Source organism: Monodon monoceros, unplaced genomic scaffold, assembly GCF_005190385.1.
Source record: "Monodon monoceros isolate NGI ecotype Baffin Bay Population unplaced genomic scaffold, NGI_Narwhal_1 Super_Scaffold_18, whole genome shotgun sequence".
Classification (NCBI taxonomy): domain Eukaryota; kingdom Metazoa; phylum Chordata; class Mammalia; order Artiodactyla; family Monodontidae; genus Monodon; species Monodon monoceros.
In genome coordinates, this window is record NW_021703774.1 from 13,931,546 (window position 1) to 13,949,510 (window position 17,965).

At 40.7% G+C, this 17,965-nt stretch overlaps 1 protein-coding gene across 1 annotated transcript in view; it reads right to left on the reverse strand.

Annotated features, from left to right (window-relative positions):
- Positions 1–17,965, reverse strand: part of USH2A (usherin) — a 788,115-nt gene that overhangs the window by 32,513 nt on the left and 737,637 nt on the right. The window contains exons 65-69 of the mRNA XM_029229459.1: positions 15,744–15,982; positions 14,659–14,867; positions 8,142–8,318; positions 6,664–6,747; positions 4,689–4,933 (exon numbers count right to left, since the gene is read on the reverse strand). Coding sequence (XP_029085292.1) covers positions 4,689–4,933; positions 6,664–6,747; positions 8,142–8,318; positions 14,659–14,867; positions 15,744–15,982 — 954 coding nt within the window. The remainder of the gene's footprint in view (positions 1–4,688; positions 4,934–6,663; positions 6,748–8,141; positions 8,319–14,658; positions 14,868–15,743; positions 15,983–17,965) is intronic.

Sequence of the window (17,965 nt, forward strand, 5' to 3'; positions counted from 1 at the left end):
AAACTGGTGATCCAGCAAGTAAAATGTTTCTCTGGGTTCTGTGACTTATTCCAGCAAATTACTTGAACCCAAGGAGTAGATTGTTGGAACAATACTACAAAGCTACAGTAATCAAATAGCATGGTATTGGCACAAAAAGACATAGGTATCAATGGAACTGATGAGAGAGGCCAGAAATAAACCCACACACCTATGGTCAATTAATCTCTGACAAAGGAAGCAAGAATATACAACGGGAAAGAGTCTCTTCAGTACGTCCTGTTGGGCAAGTTGGACAACTGCATAAAAATCAATGAAGTTAGAACACACCCTCAACACCATACACAAAAATAAACTCAAAATGGCTTAAAGGCTTAAATATAAGACATGACACCATAAAACTCCTAGAAGAGAACATAAGCCAAACATACTCTGACATAAATTATACTAATATTTTCTTAGGTCAGTCTCCCAGGGCAATAAAATTAAAACAAAATCGATCTTGCTGTGATTTATGTCAAAGAGTGTTCTTCCTATGCTTTCCTCTAAGAGTTTTATAGTGTCTGGCCTCAGAATGGGACAACCCTCAGAATGGGAGAAAATATTTGCAAACCAGTCAACTGACAAAGGATTAATCTCTAAAACACAGAAGACAGCTCATGCAGCTCAATATCAAAAAAACAAACAACCCAATGCAAAATGGGTAGAAGACCTAAATAGACATTTCTCCAAAGAAGATATACAGATTGCCAACAAACACATGAAAGGATGCTCAACATCACTAATCATTAGAGAAATGCAAATCAAAACTACAATGAGGTATCACCTCACACTTGTCAGAATGGCCGTCATCAAAAAATCTACAAACAATAAATGCTGGAGAGGGTGTGGAGAAAAGGGAACCCTCTTGCACAGTTGGTGGGACTGTAAATAGATACAGCCACTATGGAGAACAGTATGGAGGTTCCTTAAAAAACTAAAAATAGAACTACCAGATGACCCAGCAATCCCACTACTGGGCATATACCCCGAGAAAACAATAATTCAAAAAGAGTCATGTACCACAATGTTCATTTCAGCACTATTTACAATAGCCAGGACATGAAAGCAACCTAAGTGTCCATCAAGAGATGAATGGATAAAGAAGACGTGGCATGTATATACAATGGAATATTACTCAGCCATAAAAAGAAATGAAATTGAGTTATTTGTAGTGAGGTGAATGGACCTAGAGTCTGTCATACAGCGTGAAGTAAGTCAGAAAAACAAATGCTGTATGCTAACACATATATATGGAATCTAGAAAGAAAAATATGGTTCTGATGAACTTAGGTACAGGACAGGAATAAAGACACAGACATAGAGAATGGACTTGAGGACATGGGGAGGGGGAAGGGTAAGCTGGGATGAAGTGAGAGAGTGGCATGGACATATGTACACTACCAAATGTAAAACAGATCGCTAGTGGGAAGCAGCTGCATAACATGGGGAGATCAGCTCAGTGCTTTGTGACCACTTAGAGAGGTGTGATAGGGTGGGTGGGAGGGAGACTCGAGAGGGAGGGGATATGGGGATATATGTATACATATAGCTGATTCACTTTGTTATACAGCAGAAACTAACACAACATTGTAAAGCAATTATACTCCAATAAAGATGTTTAAAAAATAAAAGGAAAAAGTCACTAATTGAGACCTAATCAAACTTATAAGCTTTTGCATAACAAAGGAAACCATAAATAAAGTGAAAAGACAAGCTATGGACTGGGAGAAAATATTTGCAAATGATGCAAATGATAAGGGCTTAATTTAGAAAATATACAAACAGGTCATACAACTTAATAATAAAAAAAACAGACAACCTAACTGAGAAGTGGGCTGAAGACCTCAGTAGACATTTCTCCAAAGAAGACATACACATGTCCAACAGGCACATGAAAAGATGTTCAACATTGCTAATTATTTGAGAAATGCAAATCAAAACTACAGTGAGGTACCTCACACTGGACAGACTAGTCATCATTAAAAAGTCTAAAAATAACAAGTTCTGGAGGGCGAGAATAGAAAAGGGAACCCTCCTACACTGTTGGTGGGAATGTAAATCAGTGCAGCCACTATAAAAAACAGTATGGATGGTCCTCAAAAACTAAAAATAGAGTTGCCATATGATCCAGCAATCCCACTCCTGGGCATATATCAGGACAAAACTCTAATTCTAAAAGATACATGCACGCCAATGTTCATAAAAGCACTATTTACAATACCCAAAACATGGAAACAACCTACATGTCCATTGACAGATGCATGGATAAAGAAGAGTGCTATATTTATATAAGAGAATATTACTCACCCATAAACAAGAATGAAATAATGCCATTTGCAGCAACATGGATGGACCTAGAGATTAACCTCCTAAGCAAAGTGAGTCAGAAGGAGAAAGACAAATATCATATGGTATCACTTATGATGGAATCTAAAATATGACACAAATGAACTTATCTACGAAACAGAAACAGACTCAAGGACACAGAGAACAGACTTGTGGTTGTCAAGGGGCAGGGCGATGAGGGAGGTAAGGATTGGAAGTTTGGGATTAGCAGATTCAAAGTATTGTATACAGGATGGATAAACAACAAGTGCCTACTGTACAGCAGGAGAACTCTATTCAATATCTTTTGATAAACCACAATCGAAAAAATGTGAAAAAGAATATATATATGTATAACTGAATCACTTTGCTCTATAGCAGAAATTAACACAACATTGTAAATCAACTATACTTCAATAAAATTTAAAAAAAAACCCAAAACCCAAATTCTTTATGTTTCTCCAAGGACAGTATAATCATACCCACACATTAATACTATCTGGAGATGCATTTTCATAATATAAGAGTTCGGCAATTTAAATCACTCGGTGAGTAGAAACTAATTGCTAAGTGTTGAGGTGATACTGCTTTATTTGTTTAGTATTGCAGAGCATGAAAGGATCTGCAAGCCAGTAATTACAACTGTCCCTCGGTGTCCAAGGGGATTTGGCTCCAGGACTCCCTCCCATGGGTACCAAAATCCGAGGATGCTCAATTCTCATGGTCAGCCCTCTGTGTCTGTGGAATCTGTAGATATATAGGGCTGACTGTACAAGTAGAATCTGCACTTAAACTTAGCTGGACTCAATTTACGCTTTGTGATCTTGAAAATGTTAACAAATTTAAAATTCGTTACTGTTCATTAAATTCGTTAACGAATTAAGAAACCCAAGGATTTGGTCACTGGAACCCCCAATCTGTAGCCAGTAGGTCAGAAGCACAGGTGACAATCTGGACTTGTGATTGGTGCCTGAGTTCGGCAGGGAAGGGGACACAGAGGGGACAAGAGTCTTGTAGGACTGAGCCCTTCCCCTGTGGAATCTGATGCTATCTCTGGGTAGACAGTGTCAGAATTTAGTTGAACGCAGGACACCCAGCTGGTGTCAGAGAATTGCCTGTTGGTGTGGAAAGCCTCCCCACACACTGGAATTGGTGATCAGAATTTCAGCTGCACAGGGTGGCCACTAGCTCATATAGAATCTTTGTGCAAACTGGGGAAAAGGGGTCCCCTTGGGCAGATGCATTTTGGCACACAGTTTGGGGAGCAGACTGGTACTTGGGGGATTTATAAATTACAGCCTTTCCTTGCCCAGACAGCCCCATGCCAGACTGCACCATGGGATTCAGTCATCTTTTACCTCTTCAATGAGTGCTTGGTGCAGCGATGCCTTGTGTCACCCTCCGTGTGACCTTTACCCCCCAGATCTTTGCCTGACCTCCATCTTGGCAGTAGGTGGTCTGTGGTCTGGAGCCACAAGGAGTCATCCACCTGCACTGGTGCAGGGTGTCAGGGTCAAGAGCAGACCCAGGACTGCTGGCACTTAAGTCCTTCCCTATCTCCCCTTTTATTTCTAATTCCCCAAGTTAAACAGTAATATAACCTATAAATTCTCCAGGTGATTTCAATATACAACTCTCCTCCACCATCCCCTGACTTACAACTACAAAGCAGAAATACTCACCCCTGGTGCACATTAGAATCACTTTCGGAGTTAAAAAAAGAATACCAATCCCCAGGCCCCATCCAAGGCCAATGAAATCAGAATTTCTGGGATAAGGCCCAGGTATCAGCATTTTTTAAACTTTCCCAGATGTCTTAGCCCGTTAGGGCTGCTATAACAGAATACCATGGACTGGGTGACCTAGAGGCAACAGAAATTTATTTCTTAAATTCTGGAGGCTGGGAAGTCCAAGATCAAGGTGCTGGCAGATTGAGTGTCTGGTGTGGGCCCACTTCCTCGTCCTCACATGGTGGAAAGGACAAGGGAGCTCTCTGGGGTCTCTTTATAAGGGCACTAATCCCATTCATGAGGGCTCCACCCTTATGACCTAACTACCTCCCAAAGGCCCTCCCACCCATATACCATCACACTTGGGATTAGGGTTTCAACACATGAATTTTGGGGGGACACAAATATTCAGTCTGTAGCACCAGGTGATTCTAACGTGCAGCCAAAGTTGAGAATGCTCTTCTAGGGTTAGTCTCCCTTGGTCTCCACATTTAGCCAAACATAAGTGTCATCTAGTCCCTTGCTACTATGGCTCTGAAAATATTTCCTTCTAAATACAAACAAATATTCTAGTCCAGTGATAGAGAAATGAGGCCGCCTTTAGAGACATACCATATGGGTTTCCCCCGGTGGGTATACATTCAATGGAGACATCCGCTTTGGAAGAGGCACTAAAGGAGGCCTCTCTCTTATATATGGTTCTTTGAGGATTTTTCTCTGTAGTATCAGGGACAGAAAAATGGCCAACAAGATCAAGCCCAGAATTGCCATTAACACTATGAACCATAACTCGCTGTAGAACTCCGTGCTTTTGCTCCCTGATCCTTTCTTTTCTCCAGGAGTTGTCAGCACCAGGCCTGCAAAACCCAGGGACAGAAAAAGGAAACGCTATTTCAGAAGGCAATTTTGTGATTTCTTGCTCTGTTGTTTAATAAATTAGAAAGGCATGTATAGTGCTTTGTTGCACTTGTGTTCAGGCTGGGGAAATGGTGCAGTGGGTCGGTGGGTGTAAGGAGAAGTTTACAGCCCTTGGGAGACCTTGCTGACACCTCTCAGGTTGGAAATTGCAGCTGCCTTGGCACGCTCCCGGGAAATACAGTTGGAGGGGGTATGAGGGGATTTTTTAAGAGGGTTACCAAAGTAACCTTGGGAAAAGCCTACTTCACAGCTGTGTGCCTGGGGAGCAGTCCTTTCTGGGCTCATGTGAGGGTTGGAACCCAGACTAATATTGCTACAGAAACCCCATTACATACACAGTCAATGCTGTGTGGATCCAGGGTCCCCTCACTTCATGCCACAGCCCTGTTCCTGCGAAGTTTCTTGCAAACTGGATTTTGAGACGTCAGATACCATTTTCCATTGGGATGTTAACAGCTTGGGCTCACTAACATGTGGTCTTTATAGTACTTCTTGGACTCTGGCCTCTCTGTTAAGTAACAAAAGCTCTGCAAGTCATCACTCAAATGCCCTGGGAGAGCTTCCTAGGGATGGAAATCCTTTAGCGAAGGGACCACTTACCTTTGATTTCTATTCAGGTGTTAAGAGTTCAGTTGATGTGATTCTCTGCACATGAGGCTGATAGACATAGCTCACATTTAATGAGCATTTACCCTGTGCCAGTCCCTGTGCTAAGTAAGGGCTTTCCAGGGATGAAGGATCGAAGGATGGGGAGTAGCAGGACTGTCAAGTCTGTGGTTGTGGGAAAGCTGGAATGAGCGGGTCAGACTCGGAAAGGCTTATGGGATCACTGCAGAACAGCGTTAAGCTGTGGAATCGCCGTCGGCCTGGCAATCTGAGTGGGAGAAAGTCTCAGAGATCATCTCCATCCCAGCCCTTTGCTAGCACCAGCTCAGAAGCCTCTGGATCCACGAAGCCGTCATGCAGCAGAGGGCCAGGGAGCTGCCCTTCTAAAGCCAATGCTCGTGGCCAAGAGGAAGAAGGACAGACACAGCTGTAAATGCCTACTCTTTTGACAGCCCTCCCCCTTTGCAGCCCCTCAAGGACTGGATGGGTCTGCTTGGCCTTCACACCCACATTGTCAGGGCAAGTTGATTAAAGGGGAAGCATTTAGCACTGGGGTGAGGATGTTTAAGGGAGGGAGAGAAGGTGACTAAAATTAAAAATTGAACTCCATGAGAGGGGGGCTACACTTTGCTAACCCTAACTCTGAATCTGGAATATTATCGTTATTATCAACACAAATTGGCATTAGAGTATTTTCTCTTTCCTCTGGCTTTCTCTATAAATTCACTTTTTTTGGTGCACAAATTCATATAGCTCTTTATTGACAGAATTTGCGGTTAGGAGAGAACTTTAGTCATATCTCTCTGCATCTACAATTCAATGATTTGGCATTTTAAGAGTTTACCCTAACTCCTTGCCTAATGTAAGTTTCAAGAGGACTTAAAAAAATTCTTACAACACTTAACACAATTTCTTCCATATGGTGTATGGAAGATGTATAGATACATATGTATAAACAAACATGTATGCATAAAGAAACACAAATATGTATAAACAAACATGCATGTTTCTTTAGGAAAATGAGTAGATACTACACTAAATAGGATTTGAGTTAAATGTTTACCAAATCCAGTGCTGGTATCATATTGAATCAAAGGTGTCTTAACACTTCCTTCATCTGTAGTGCAGATGACCTGGAAAAAGAAAGCTAGACAAAGGTAAATGAGTCAGTTATTCAACATCTACAAACAGTGGGCACAGTTTCAGAAAATCAATGTATTATAGCATGAAGAAGTCTGAAAACAGGATTCCACATCAAGTTATGAGGTTTTACCTATTATGCAAACTTATTTCTAACTTAAAAACTATCAAGAAAAACAGCTATCATTAGTGTAATAACGTATATAACATATATGTTATTACATATATGTTACCGATATAATAACATATATATATGTAGCAGAACTAAAGAAGTTTAGAGATTATATAGCAAAGGAAAAGAATTATGTGAAGAATAAAGGCTAATTCACAGAATGTATCCTGTTATGCATATAATCTGAACCTGTTCCTTTAAACTTACAGGTGTTCCTTTCACTAGGCAACCCAGAGTTTCCTACTAAGCAGGAAGGCTCAACAGGGATCTGGGAAATCAAATGGTCTAAATACCTCTTACAGTAGCCAGGAGCCTGAGGGAAGTGAGTCTTGTAAGTCACACAGATGGTTAGAAGCCTGGCCAGGGGTAGAACCCGTATTTCCCAACTTTCAGGCCATCTCCCCATCACAACAAACTGCCCAGGTGACCAAGAACTGTGACCATGAAAATGTGGAGCTGACTTTTTGTAAAAATGTTACTGATAAGTTTCAAATGCTGTAAATGCAATGCTGGAGCTCATTGTTTACCTGCCCCTTTTAGCCAAAAGAAATAGTACATATTTTCAAGGAAACTAAAAAAAATCAACCACTAATGAATTCACTGTATAAGACCAGATTGCCCAAAAGGGCCTCACATCTATTGGTCCTGTGGCCATGTTGATCATTAGAAAATACTTAGTACCTTGAAAAGCTCTTCCTCATTTCAATTTAAAAACAAGACAAACAGAAGAAGGACATGTAATTAAGTAGGGAGAAAGTACTCAGTTTTAGAGGGAAGAGCGTTGTTGTTTCAAGAACAGATACTGATGTTGGTTAAGGAAAGCCCTTACTCAGGGTCTAAGATTTGGGGATGGTCATGGCCTGATTACGCTCTCTTTGGAGGCTGTGGACGCATCAAAAGAGAGTCTCCGAAGTCCCTAAAAGTGTGTTATTTTGGGATACTCTTTGCCTGTGGGTTTTATTTCTCTAGTGCACATAACCTGCCCTCTGGTCTTGTTCCTGGGGACCCTCACGTCAGCAGAGGCAGTGCTCAGAGGACCACATCAGAAGCGTCATCAGGAAAACCTGATTGATGCCGAGCAGTCGCTTTCCCAGGAGAAGTGACCACTTAACCCAGGACATGTTAATGATGACCATCTGAGATCACCTTTCAGATCGTCAGATTGAGCATCTCGGAAAGCTGGGAAACCCAGCTTCTTGTGCCCTGAGAAATGCGAATGGGAAACTCACTTCTGTCCGCGGTCTTTGGGATGTAGAGGGTGGTGTCGAGGCCGCTGTACACGCGCTGCCCTCCATCGGTCAAGACGAACTCCTTCAGCCGCCCGTTCAGCAGGAAGGAGCCACTCCAGTCCACACATACCACGGATAGATTGCTGTCCACCGAGAAAGGGGCACGGTACTGGGGCACTGTTGGGAGAAGGATGTAAGTTCTAAAAATAGTTGGACAAAGGTTCTAGCTCTAAAAATAGTTGAGAGAAGGTTGCAAGTTCTAAAAAGAGGTGGAAGAAGTTTCTAAGTTCTGAAAATAAGTGGGAGAAGGTTGTAAGTTCTAAAAATACGTGGGAGAAGGTTGTAAGTTCTAAAAATAGTGTGCTTTTTATTTTAAAATATGAGCACACATTTTTTTTTTTTTTGTCCTTGCTGGAACCCTTCCTATTTCCCTTACTGCTTAAAGGAAAAAACTGGCTTTGGGGGTGAAAAGAAAACCATGGGAACGCATGTGAAATGCTTTCTCAGCAATGTCGCACCTGCTTTCCAAACAAAAATCAATGGAGAGTGGTGTTTTATGAAATACAACTATTAACATACAATGGTTCTGCTCATCAGCATAGCCCCGGAGCTTATATTTTGTTGCATTTTCCTTCTTTTAACAGGTAAATTATCCTTAACACTATTAACTACAGTGGATAGCTATTTTTCATATCAAGTCAATATTTATTGCTGCAAAGCCCCAAGGACCAGATGAAGTTAATATTTTATTTTCTCCTATAACTAAACTGCTTAGATGGTGAATTATGTTCTTTTGGCAGCCATTTATTTTTAAAGCTTTTTCTCGAGCCGTTCGTTTGTTTCCTAAGATAGTTAAAAAGCCTTGCAAATAGCAATTCGAGTATAATAATTCATTGCCCTGACTAATCAATCAATAGCACAGTACATTAGTATATAATCAAGCTCAGGTCTCCTAAGTATTGTATCAGATAGAGAAGCAACGTTGTGTGCATTTAACAGGCATGAGAACTTTTCGTTTTTCAACTCCTTACTAAAATAAAGGAAGAATAATCCTTAACTGAGGCTCATCTTTTAAATGAATCATTTCTGTATGAACAAATGAAGGGATACCATATCATCTTGTCAAGTCAGAAGAGATTTATTTCATGAGATCTCATTTTCTCCAAAATAATCAATACATTTGTAAGAGCATTAAGATCCAGCTTTATATGAAATTGGCTTTTAAGAAAAGAAAAAAAAAAGGGAGTGGTAGAAATAAATTGGATATCCTTTTTTCCTTTAAAAATTAAATCCATCTGTTGCTGATGTGAGGAAATATAACAAAATAAGGAATAATTACCCTTTTGTGATCATAAGATTCAACCATGAAGACAAATTTGATTCTCATCTTTTAAAATAAGATATTTTCATAAAGTTATAGAAAAATTTTTCTGCAAATACTGAAACAAGAGCTATCAAGCCCTCTTTAAATATATATTTTTTAACACAAATTGTGCCTAATATCACAATGGAACATACTATTGTATTTGTCTGTGGCTTCCCTCTGTCACTTAATTTCAGTAGATTTCCACTTCTCCCCTACATCATAACAGTACAGACAAGGAGAAGGCTTGTAAATAGTACAAAAATAGAAAGGTAGGGGCTTTATTTGCCTTGCAGGATTTGGAGATCTTCCTGAGGAAAAAGAGTGATCAAACTACCAAAATAATCAGGAATAACGGATTTGAAGACTGAGAAAATGATAACAGCTACTATGCCAATAAAGTAGTACAATGCAAGTACAATAAAGTACTTGATGTACTTTATTTTATTTAATCCTCAAAACAATCTTGTAAGAATTAGTTCCTAATTTTCCACGTGAGGAGACTAAAGTTTAGAGAGATAAAATAATCTGCTTAATGTCAGTAGCTGGTAGGGGACAAAGGATCTGAACCCAGGCCTGCTTAACACCAAAGCCCATGTTTTTTTGTTAAAATCAGTACACATGTATTTAAAGGAGCATGATTTACTAATTCACTTTATGGGTGCCCTTCAGTGGTGAGTGGGTTCATCCTGATTGTTAAATATTCAGGAATTTTGTGAGTTGGTTATTAAACCCAGCCACTATTAAAAATTAAATCATATAAACCTAAATAAATTATATTAAAACAAAGGTAATAAATATTGAAACTTTGTAACTTCTTAATTATTTCACTACCTTTTATTATCTATGCTCTCATGCTGTTTAAATCTATTGTATCGGGATGGTGGAAATATTACATAATGGTACACGATCTTTTCCCAACTCTGTGTTCAGTGCTGTCACGTTGGCAACTTGAAATCAGCCAAGTAGGAGTACTTTACACCATGGAAATTGGTGAGCGCTTCAAGTCAGGACATTTTTCTTTCATGGAGGCCAGTTGTTAAACATTTACACCTCACCTCTGCTCTTCCACTGCAGGTGTAATTCAGGCAGAGGGGGCGGAATATGTTGCTAATGCTTCTCTAGACCCTTTTCTGATCACGTTTATATAAAATTGCAAATACTATTTTCAAAGCATCTTCTGGTTTGTATTCTTCGATCCACATTTTCTCTCTGCTAGTTCATATAATGAGTTAAAAGGAACATAAATGGTATTTAAACCCCATACAACAGCCAGTGAACTACTGTGTTTTTCCATGTCTGTGGATCCAGTAAACAGATTAAGAGAACGCTTTCTCCTTCAGTGCTGCTGCAACCTTCAGCCACTTCTTCAATGTCAAGGAAGAATAGAAAGGCAGGACATCTTAAATCTGTCCATTCTGTTCTTCCAGCATAAGGGGAAAATGTCTGGCAATGACTAAGTTTCATGTTGAAAAAGAGAATTGGTGATAACCTGCAAACCTCACATAGCTGTTTTGGCCTGGCCTTCTGGTGATACACACACAAAACCTGGAATAATTAGCAAACTTGGCTTATAAAGATACAGATCTCCCTTGACTTAGGATGGGATTACGCCCGATAAACCCATCATAAATTGAAAATATCCTAAGTTGAAAATGCATTTAATACACAGAAGCTACCAAACATCATAGCTTAGCCTAGCTTACCTTAAACGTGCTCAGAATGCTTACGTTAGCCTACTGCACAGAAATCATTTAATGCAAAGTCTATTTTATACTAAACGGTTGAGTATCTCCTATAATTGATTGCAAACTGTACTGAAAGTGAAAAACAGAATGGGTGTCGGGTACGGAATTGTTGTAAGTGTATTGGTTGTTTACCCTTTTGATGGCATGGCTGACTGGGAGCTGCCCTCAGCATCACAAGAGAGAATCATACTACAGATCACTAGCCTGACAAAGATCAATATTCAAAGTTTGAAGTATAGTTTCTACTGAATGTGTATCACTTTGGCACCATCGTGAGGTCAAACCATTGTACATAAGGGACAGTCTGTACTGTAAACGGTAATTGCTTCTCAAAGATGGTGGTGGTGTTTTGTCCCATTCCTCGTATGGAGTAGCGTTTTTTTTAAAGTCAGAATTCATTTGACTACACTTTCATTTCAGGAATAAATGTTTCTCACAGTTCTTTTTGGGTTTGTGAAGGGAGGATAGCGAGAGGAATAGGCAAAAAGGTAAAGGAGGTTACACAATTAGTCAGTAGACGTTATGAAGAACGATTACACTTTGCTTTGATTATAGCTTGGGTGACAAAGGACACTGATTGTGTGGTGCCAACGGTAAACGTGAGACGTTCTGGATGCATTCACTCACTCACTAAACAACACATTTTGGGTATCTAAGACACTCTGCCCAGTGCTGGAGATAAAATGGAGAGAATGAGAGTCAAAGGAAGCGCACATTTAAGGGGAAAGATGCGTTCTCTGTCGGGGGGGTCTGCCCAACTCAAGCTGGTTATGAGAAGTTCAAAGGGAGGCAAGAAAGCTGGGTGTGAGCGTCTGGATTTCAAGCAGGGAGATCGGGGAGGAGATGACCATTTGGGAGTCAGCCTTCAGAACTGAAGCCTTGGAGGAGATGAACTCACCTGAAGAGGGAAGAGGTGAGGCGAGAAGGAGAGGAAAAAAGAGGGAAGGGGATAAAACGGAAAGTGTGAGCAGAGAAAGTTTAGGGCTGAGGCTTAAAAACCTTGGTTGGTGGAAGATCAAGCAACAAAGTTGACTAACACTGAACATCCAAAGACGCAGGTTTCCCAGGAGAGACTTGTCATGAAAACTAAGGGGAGCCACTTTCTACCAAGGATTGAGGCTTCAATCACGTTGAATGTTCCCAACGTTCCCCAATGTTCCCAAAAAAGCCCACTGGATTATCAGTGTGGAGGTCAAGGGCAAATTTAGGAAGAGATTTTCGTGCAGGGATGAGGTGGAAATCAGTGTGGAGGAACTTAAAGAACATGTGGGAAGAAAGAAAATGGGAAAGCACTTGAAGACCATTCTCTAGAAGAGTTGTGCTCTGTGGGGAGGAGCTGGGGCAGGAACCAGAGGGGAAATGGAGTCTATTCGCTTTAACATTAGAAAGATAGAAGCAACAGTGATACACTGAAGATTAAGGATAGGAAAATGATGAACAGTAGTGAAGGAAGTGGTACTCAAAGCACAAGAGGCAGGTTTATTTCAGATGGAAGGACCACCCCTTCCTGCCGTGTCCCTGGCGGGAATGATGCAGATGCAGGACACGTGGCTGTCTGGGGTGGGAAGGGAGCAAATTACTGACTGATGACATTTCCTTTCCTGGTGAATTACGAGGCAAGGAGCTCTGCCAAGACTCTAGGGAGAGGTGGGTGAGGATTGTATAGGCTTGTGGGAAAAGGATGAGAAGAAGTGGAAGGTTTGAGGAGGGTGGAGAAGGTCTGAAATCTCTATTACAGAAAGTAGGTAGTGAGTTGACCAGGTTAACACAGCAGTACCGAGGGTGCTGCTGAGCTGGGTGATCCTGAACTTAGAGTAACACTTGTACGTTCTAGGTGTGGAGACTGGAGGGACTTAAGCTCTGGCTTTAGCTCATCATATAGCTCCAGGGGCCTCACTCCAGATTCTAATCAATGTGAATGGCGTCCTGGAATCGTAGTGCACAGTCCACAGCCCTGCCTCAGTTTTCTCACCTATACATTTGGTTAATAATAGCACTTAACTTCATAGGTTTGTGGTAAGGACTATTTGTAAAATGCTTGAACAGTGCCAGGAACGAGCAAGTGTTCTCTAAAAATGACCTCTTGCGAACATCCTGCCGTGTTATTGCTCAGGTACATTAAAGTCTTCGTATGAGGCAGTGAACTTTCACGAATGCCTAACTCTTACTTTTAAAAATGTCAGTGCCAAATACCGAAGATGAGGTTATAATCTGATATAATGTTTCTGGAAAGCAAATTTGCAATAAGTGTGCAAAGCCTTAAAAGACTTAAAATTCCTGATGTAGTAAATTCCATTTGTTGCCATTTAAGAAGATAACCAGACATTCACACAAAGATTTGTTCACAAACTTTCTCACCACATTTATAAAAGGAAAATATTAGAAATAACTGAAATGCCCAATTTATTCATAGGATGGAATGTTATATTGCCATTAACCTTGGTGGCTAAAGAGTTTTTAATGCCATGGGAAATGCAAATAAAATAATGTCAAGTATAAAAAGCAGACTATGAAATTTTCATTAGAGTATGATCTCAGCCATGTAATAAAAACTCTGCATAGAAAAGGGATTAAAGGAATGAATTACGCCAAAATATTAATGGTGGTTGCCTCTGGGTGTGGTGGGATTATAAGCAGGACTGGCTTCATGGTTGTGTGACCTGTGCAGATGCCCAGCATCCCTCATGTAGAAGAATTATGGACTTAGTTTGATGCTCTGCTGTCATTATCTTGAAATTGTTAACGATTTTTGAACAAGGGGCCCTATATTTTCATTTTCCAGTGGAACCCACAAATGACGTAGCTGGCTCTAATTATAAGTACTTATTTTATTCTTAATACCTTTTGTATTTGCCATTTTTAAACAGTAGACATATAAACCTTATAAAATCTGAAAAGGACTTATTTTACAGAAATGTAAGGAGGCCCCAGTTGATTAGCTAATTGCCCTTTTCTGCACTCAGTAGCCCTTTTGCTTTTCCTGGCAGTGCCGTATATCAAAGCTTTCCAGAAATGCGAGCTATGACGCCACGTCATTTGAAAAGAAAAGGAATGGCAAACTTCTCTAAAAAGTTATCTCAAAATAAATAAAGAAAAAAAGAAAGAAAAAAACACACTGCCTTGTCATCTTACCCATGTATATACCCATGTATTAGCTTTCTCTTAATTGGTTTTCATCCCATTGCTACATGAAAAATCTTCCTAAATTCACTCTTGATCTCCATATTATTTAATCCAATGGGCATTTTCCCCCAATAGTCATGTTCACTGATGTCTCAGTAGCATTCAAAGGAACTGAACACTCAGTCCTTTTAGCAAACTGTTTTCCCCCTACCTTTCAGGACAAGCTTCCCCTGCGGCTGCCCTCCTACCTTTTTGGCTTATGGTGGCAGCCACTTCTACTCACATTCTTTTTGGGTGATGAAGCTGATCCATTCAGAGGCCGTGCTGCCCAAATCATTGTGGGCTACCACCCTCAGCTTGTAGGTGGTGTAGGGCTGGAGACCCCCGAGGCTGGCTCTCAGCCCTGGCCCAGTGTACTTTGTCTCGGTTTGGCTGGGAGTACAGGGGGTGGCTGAATCCGGAGGGCAGGCCACGTAGAGCTGGAGCTCATAGCTGGAATGAGAATGGACACATAAAGAGAAAACAGGCAAAGGAATTAGTCTAACTCTCTTTTAAACCTGTTAATATTTTGTTTTCACTGAACTACCAGCTCTTTCAAATTCCCATTTGTGGGAGACTGCTCTTAGAAACACTTTATTTAATGCTGTTGGAAATGGGCAGCAGATGGAACCAGAGAAATGATAAGAGAAGTCACATGTATACACATGTTGCTGTCCACCCAGCAGCTAGGAATCCTTGTTGGTAGAGATAAGATATTTCTCTCTTTTTAGAAGAGAGTGATAAAACTGTTCTTCTCTGTTGAAAATAAAGAATATCTTTTTTTCCTCCAGATTATCTTGAGTGAAATAACTTCTGTGGTCTTTCTGTGGTCTTACAGTGGTTCATTATGACATTTTAAATTAGATCAAGGAAATTCTGATCTAGTCACAGAAGTTCCTTATGTTCTAGCTGAGCCCTGTAGAATGAAACATTCCAGGGAACCATGAGGAAGAGCACATCCTTTCAATGAATGGGAACACACTGCCTTGTCCTTTTTTTTTTTTGGATGCACTGCGCGGCATGAGGGACCAGGGATCGATCCCGTGCCCCCTGCAGTGGAAGTGCTGAGTCTTAGCCACTGGACCGCCAGGGAAGTCCTTGCCTCTCCTTTCTTATTTAAGAAAATTTTGTTGTTCACCTTTCTATCCTTAGCTGATTTATGGTTGAAACACTTTGTGGGGAATGTGACCACTCAAATCAATTGATTTGTCTATTTTGCTATAGGTGTCTGTTCAATCAGCAAGTCTTCCTTGGGGAGGGCTGGGTAGCTGCATGTCCGTGTTCATGTCTTATTTCGGTTTCTTTGTCCTTTTGGCTCTCCCATGCTACCTTTGAATGACGCCGTTGGGGAACAGTGGGGGACTCCACTGGAAGGAGGCTGTCCTCGAGGCCAGTGTCTGGATCTGGGGACAGGACAGTCCTGATGGTGGAGCAGAAGGAGTTCTCAGCTCTGCTGTTGGCCCTTGGCTGCAACAATTGAAGCAAGTACAGGCCTCCACCCCAATGGAGTAGGTCGTGAAGGGCTGCAGGCCATGAAGCGTCTGCTGGGTGGCCAGGCCTTCAGCCAGCTGTAGGAGGAGAGAGAAGACTAGATGAGGCCCAGTGGCAAGTCACAGGCAGTTGGTTCACTTTTATCGTGTACCATGCGTTCTATGAATAGAGTGCCGTGCTAGTTACTCTGGGAGATGCACCTTGGCATCTATCACAATATTTACCCTGAGGAATGACCAATCCAGCTGGAGAGGCATGGCTTAAACATGCAAAAACATGCAATGAGATATCAGTTTGATAGAAGTTTGAGGCAACAGGATAGAAATCACAGGGAATAATGTTGTCTATTACCATAAAGAGATATTAGAAAATGGCTCAAAAATCACAAAATACTGACCGAGTTCTGTGACCCTCAGAATGATGCCTTTTCGAAAAACAAAATCTATATTTGAATTATATTTCTAAGTCAACATTCACTAAGGTCCATATTCTGCCATTGTTACTTGTAATTTTGGGGTCAAAACTCCCCTCAAATCTTAGAGTTGAGTATTTAAGAGCTTGAAATATATATTATCTATTTGTATATTTACATATATTTAAGAGTTTGAAAGTCCATGTCTTCCTCTAAGGGTATTGATCTGTATGAAATATAGTTTTTTCTCAATTATCTTTGTTGCATTATAAACTTTTTGGTTTATCTGGAGCAAATATTTTTACCTTATTTTGCTTTTATTAAGTGCTCTTTGGAATAGAAGAGCTCAGAAACTAGAAACTCATTTTCACATTGACATAAGCAATATTTAATTAAGAAGAGCTACCTGTTGTTTAAAAAAATGCATACAAGGCACTCCAAATAGAAATTATTTGAGTTTATTAATATTATCATTTTATAAGCATGGATAATCAAGGGTTGATTATATTTACATCATCTATATTTATTGAATCGGAAGCCTTGTAGAAAATATGCTAATATTTCTTTAACATTCCATACAAGACTTCCTTGCATGTGAGTTATCTTTTGAAATTGTGTTTCACTACCTGCTACGCTGGCCTCAGAGGATTTCTCCACGCTTGCCAAAACTGTTCCCTCAATTGGTCTAAATAATTTATCATGTCATACCAGGATCTGTGCAATTTCTCTATGAGGTTTGTGTGAACAAAGTATTCTAATCTACACTTATTTATGAGAAATGTGAGAGTGACAGCAGCTGTCCTGCAGAGAAAAGAGACTTCATCCCCTGGCAGGTAGTCTCTTCATTTAAATAATGCAGGAACTGGTCTAGTTGATTATTTAGTGTCCCTTTCAGTGAATGGCTTGGTTGAAACACAGTGTGAAAGATGATTTCCCTCCACAGACCATCTTGTCTCCTCGATGTGCCCCAAATGTGTTAATACACAAACAGTGGAGTGGGGCTGAGCTGAGCTGTTCTGTTGTTTCTTCCAAAGACCTAGAACTTTCTAGAAGTCACCAAAACAAAGTCTGAGATTTCAGTGTGCTAGTAGAGATTTGCTCGTGCCAAAATGGGGATTCCGAGGATATCCTTTGCTCTACTTTTCCCTTTTTCATATTAAGATTTACACCACCAACAGAGACCCTTTGTTGGCCCCTTACTATAAGCCACTACTATGCTGAGTGCTTGACATGTGTTTTCTAATTAAATTAATTCAACTAATTTGGTTATCTCTAAAGTCTTAGGTTCCTTAAAAGATCTGTGGAGTCTTTAATACCACATTTAGCCCTCCTCTCCCAGAGGATTTACATATATTCTGTACGTTTCCTAATGCTATTTCTTTGCAGAGAGATCTTTGTGCCACTAAGGTCACCACAGGGCAATTGAGAACAGATGGATAAGAAAGAAGTATCAAGGGGAAGAAAAAGCAAGGACACCATGGTTTATGACTTCCGTTGTGGAGCACAGGCTGCGGACACGCAGGCTCAGCGGCCACGGCTCACGGGCCCAGCCGCTCCGCGGCATGTGGGATCTTCCCAGGCCAGGGCACGAACCCGCGTCCCCTGCCTCGGCAGGCGGACTCTCAACCACTGTGAGGGAAGGGAAGGG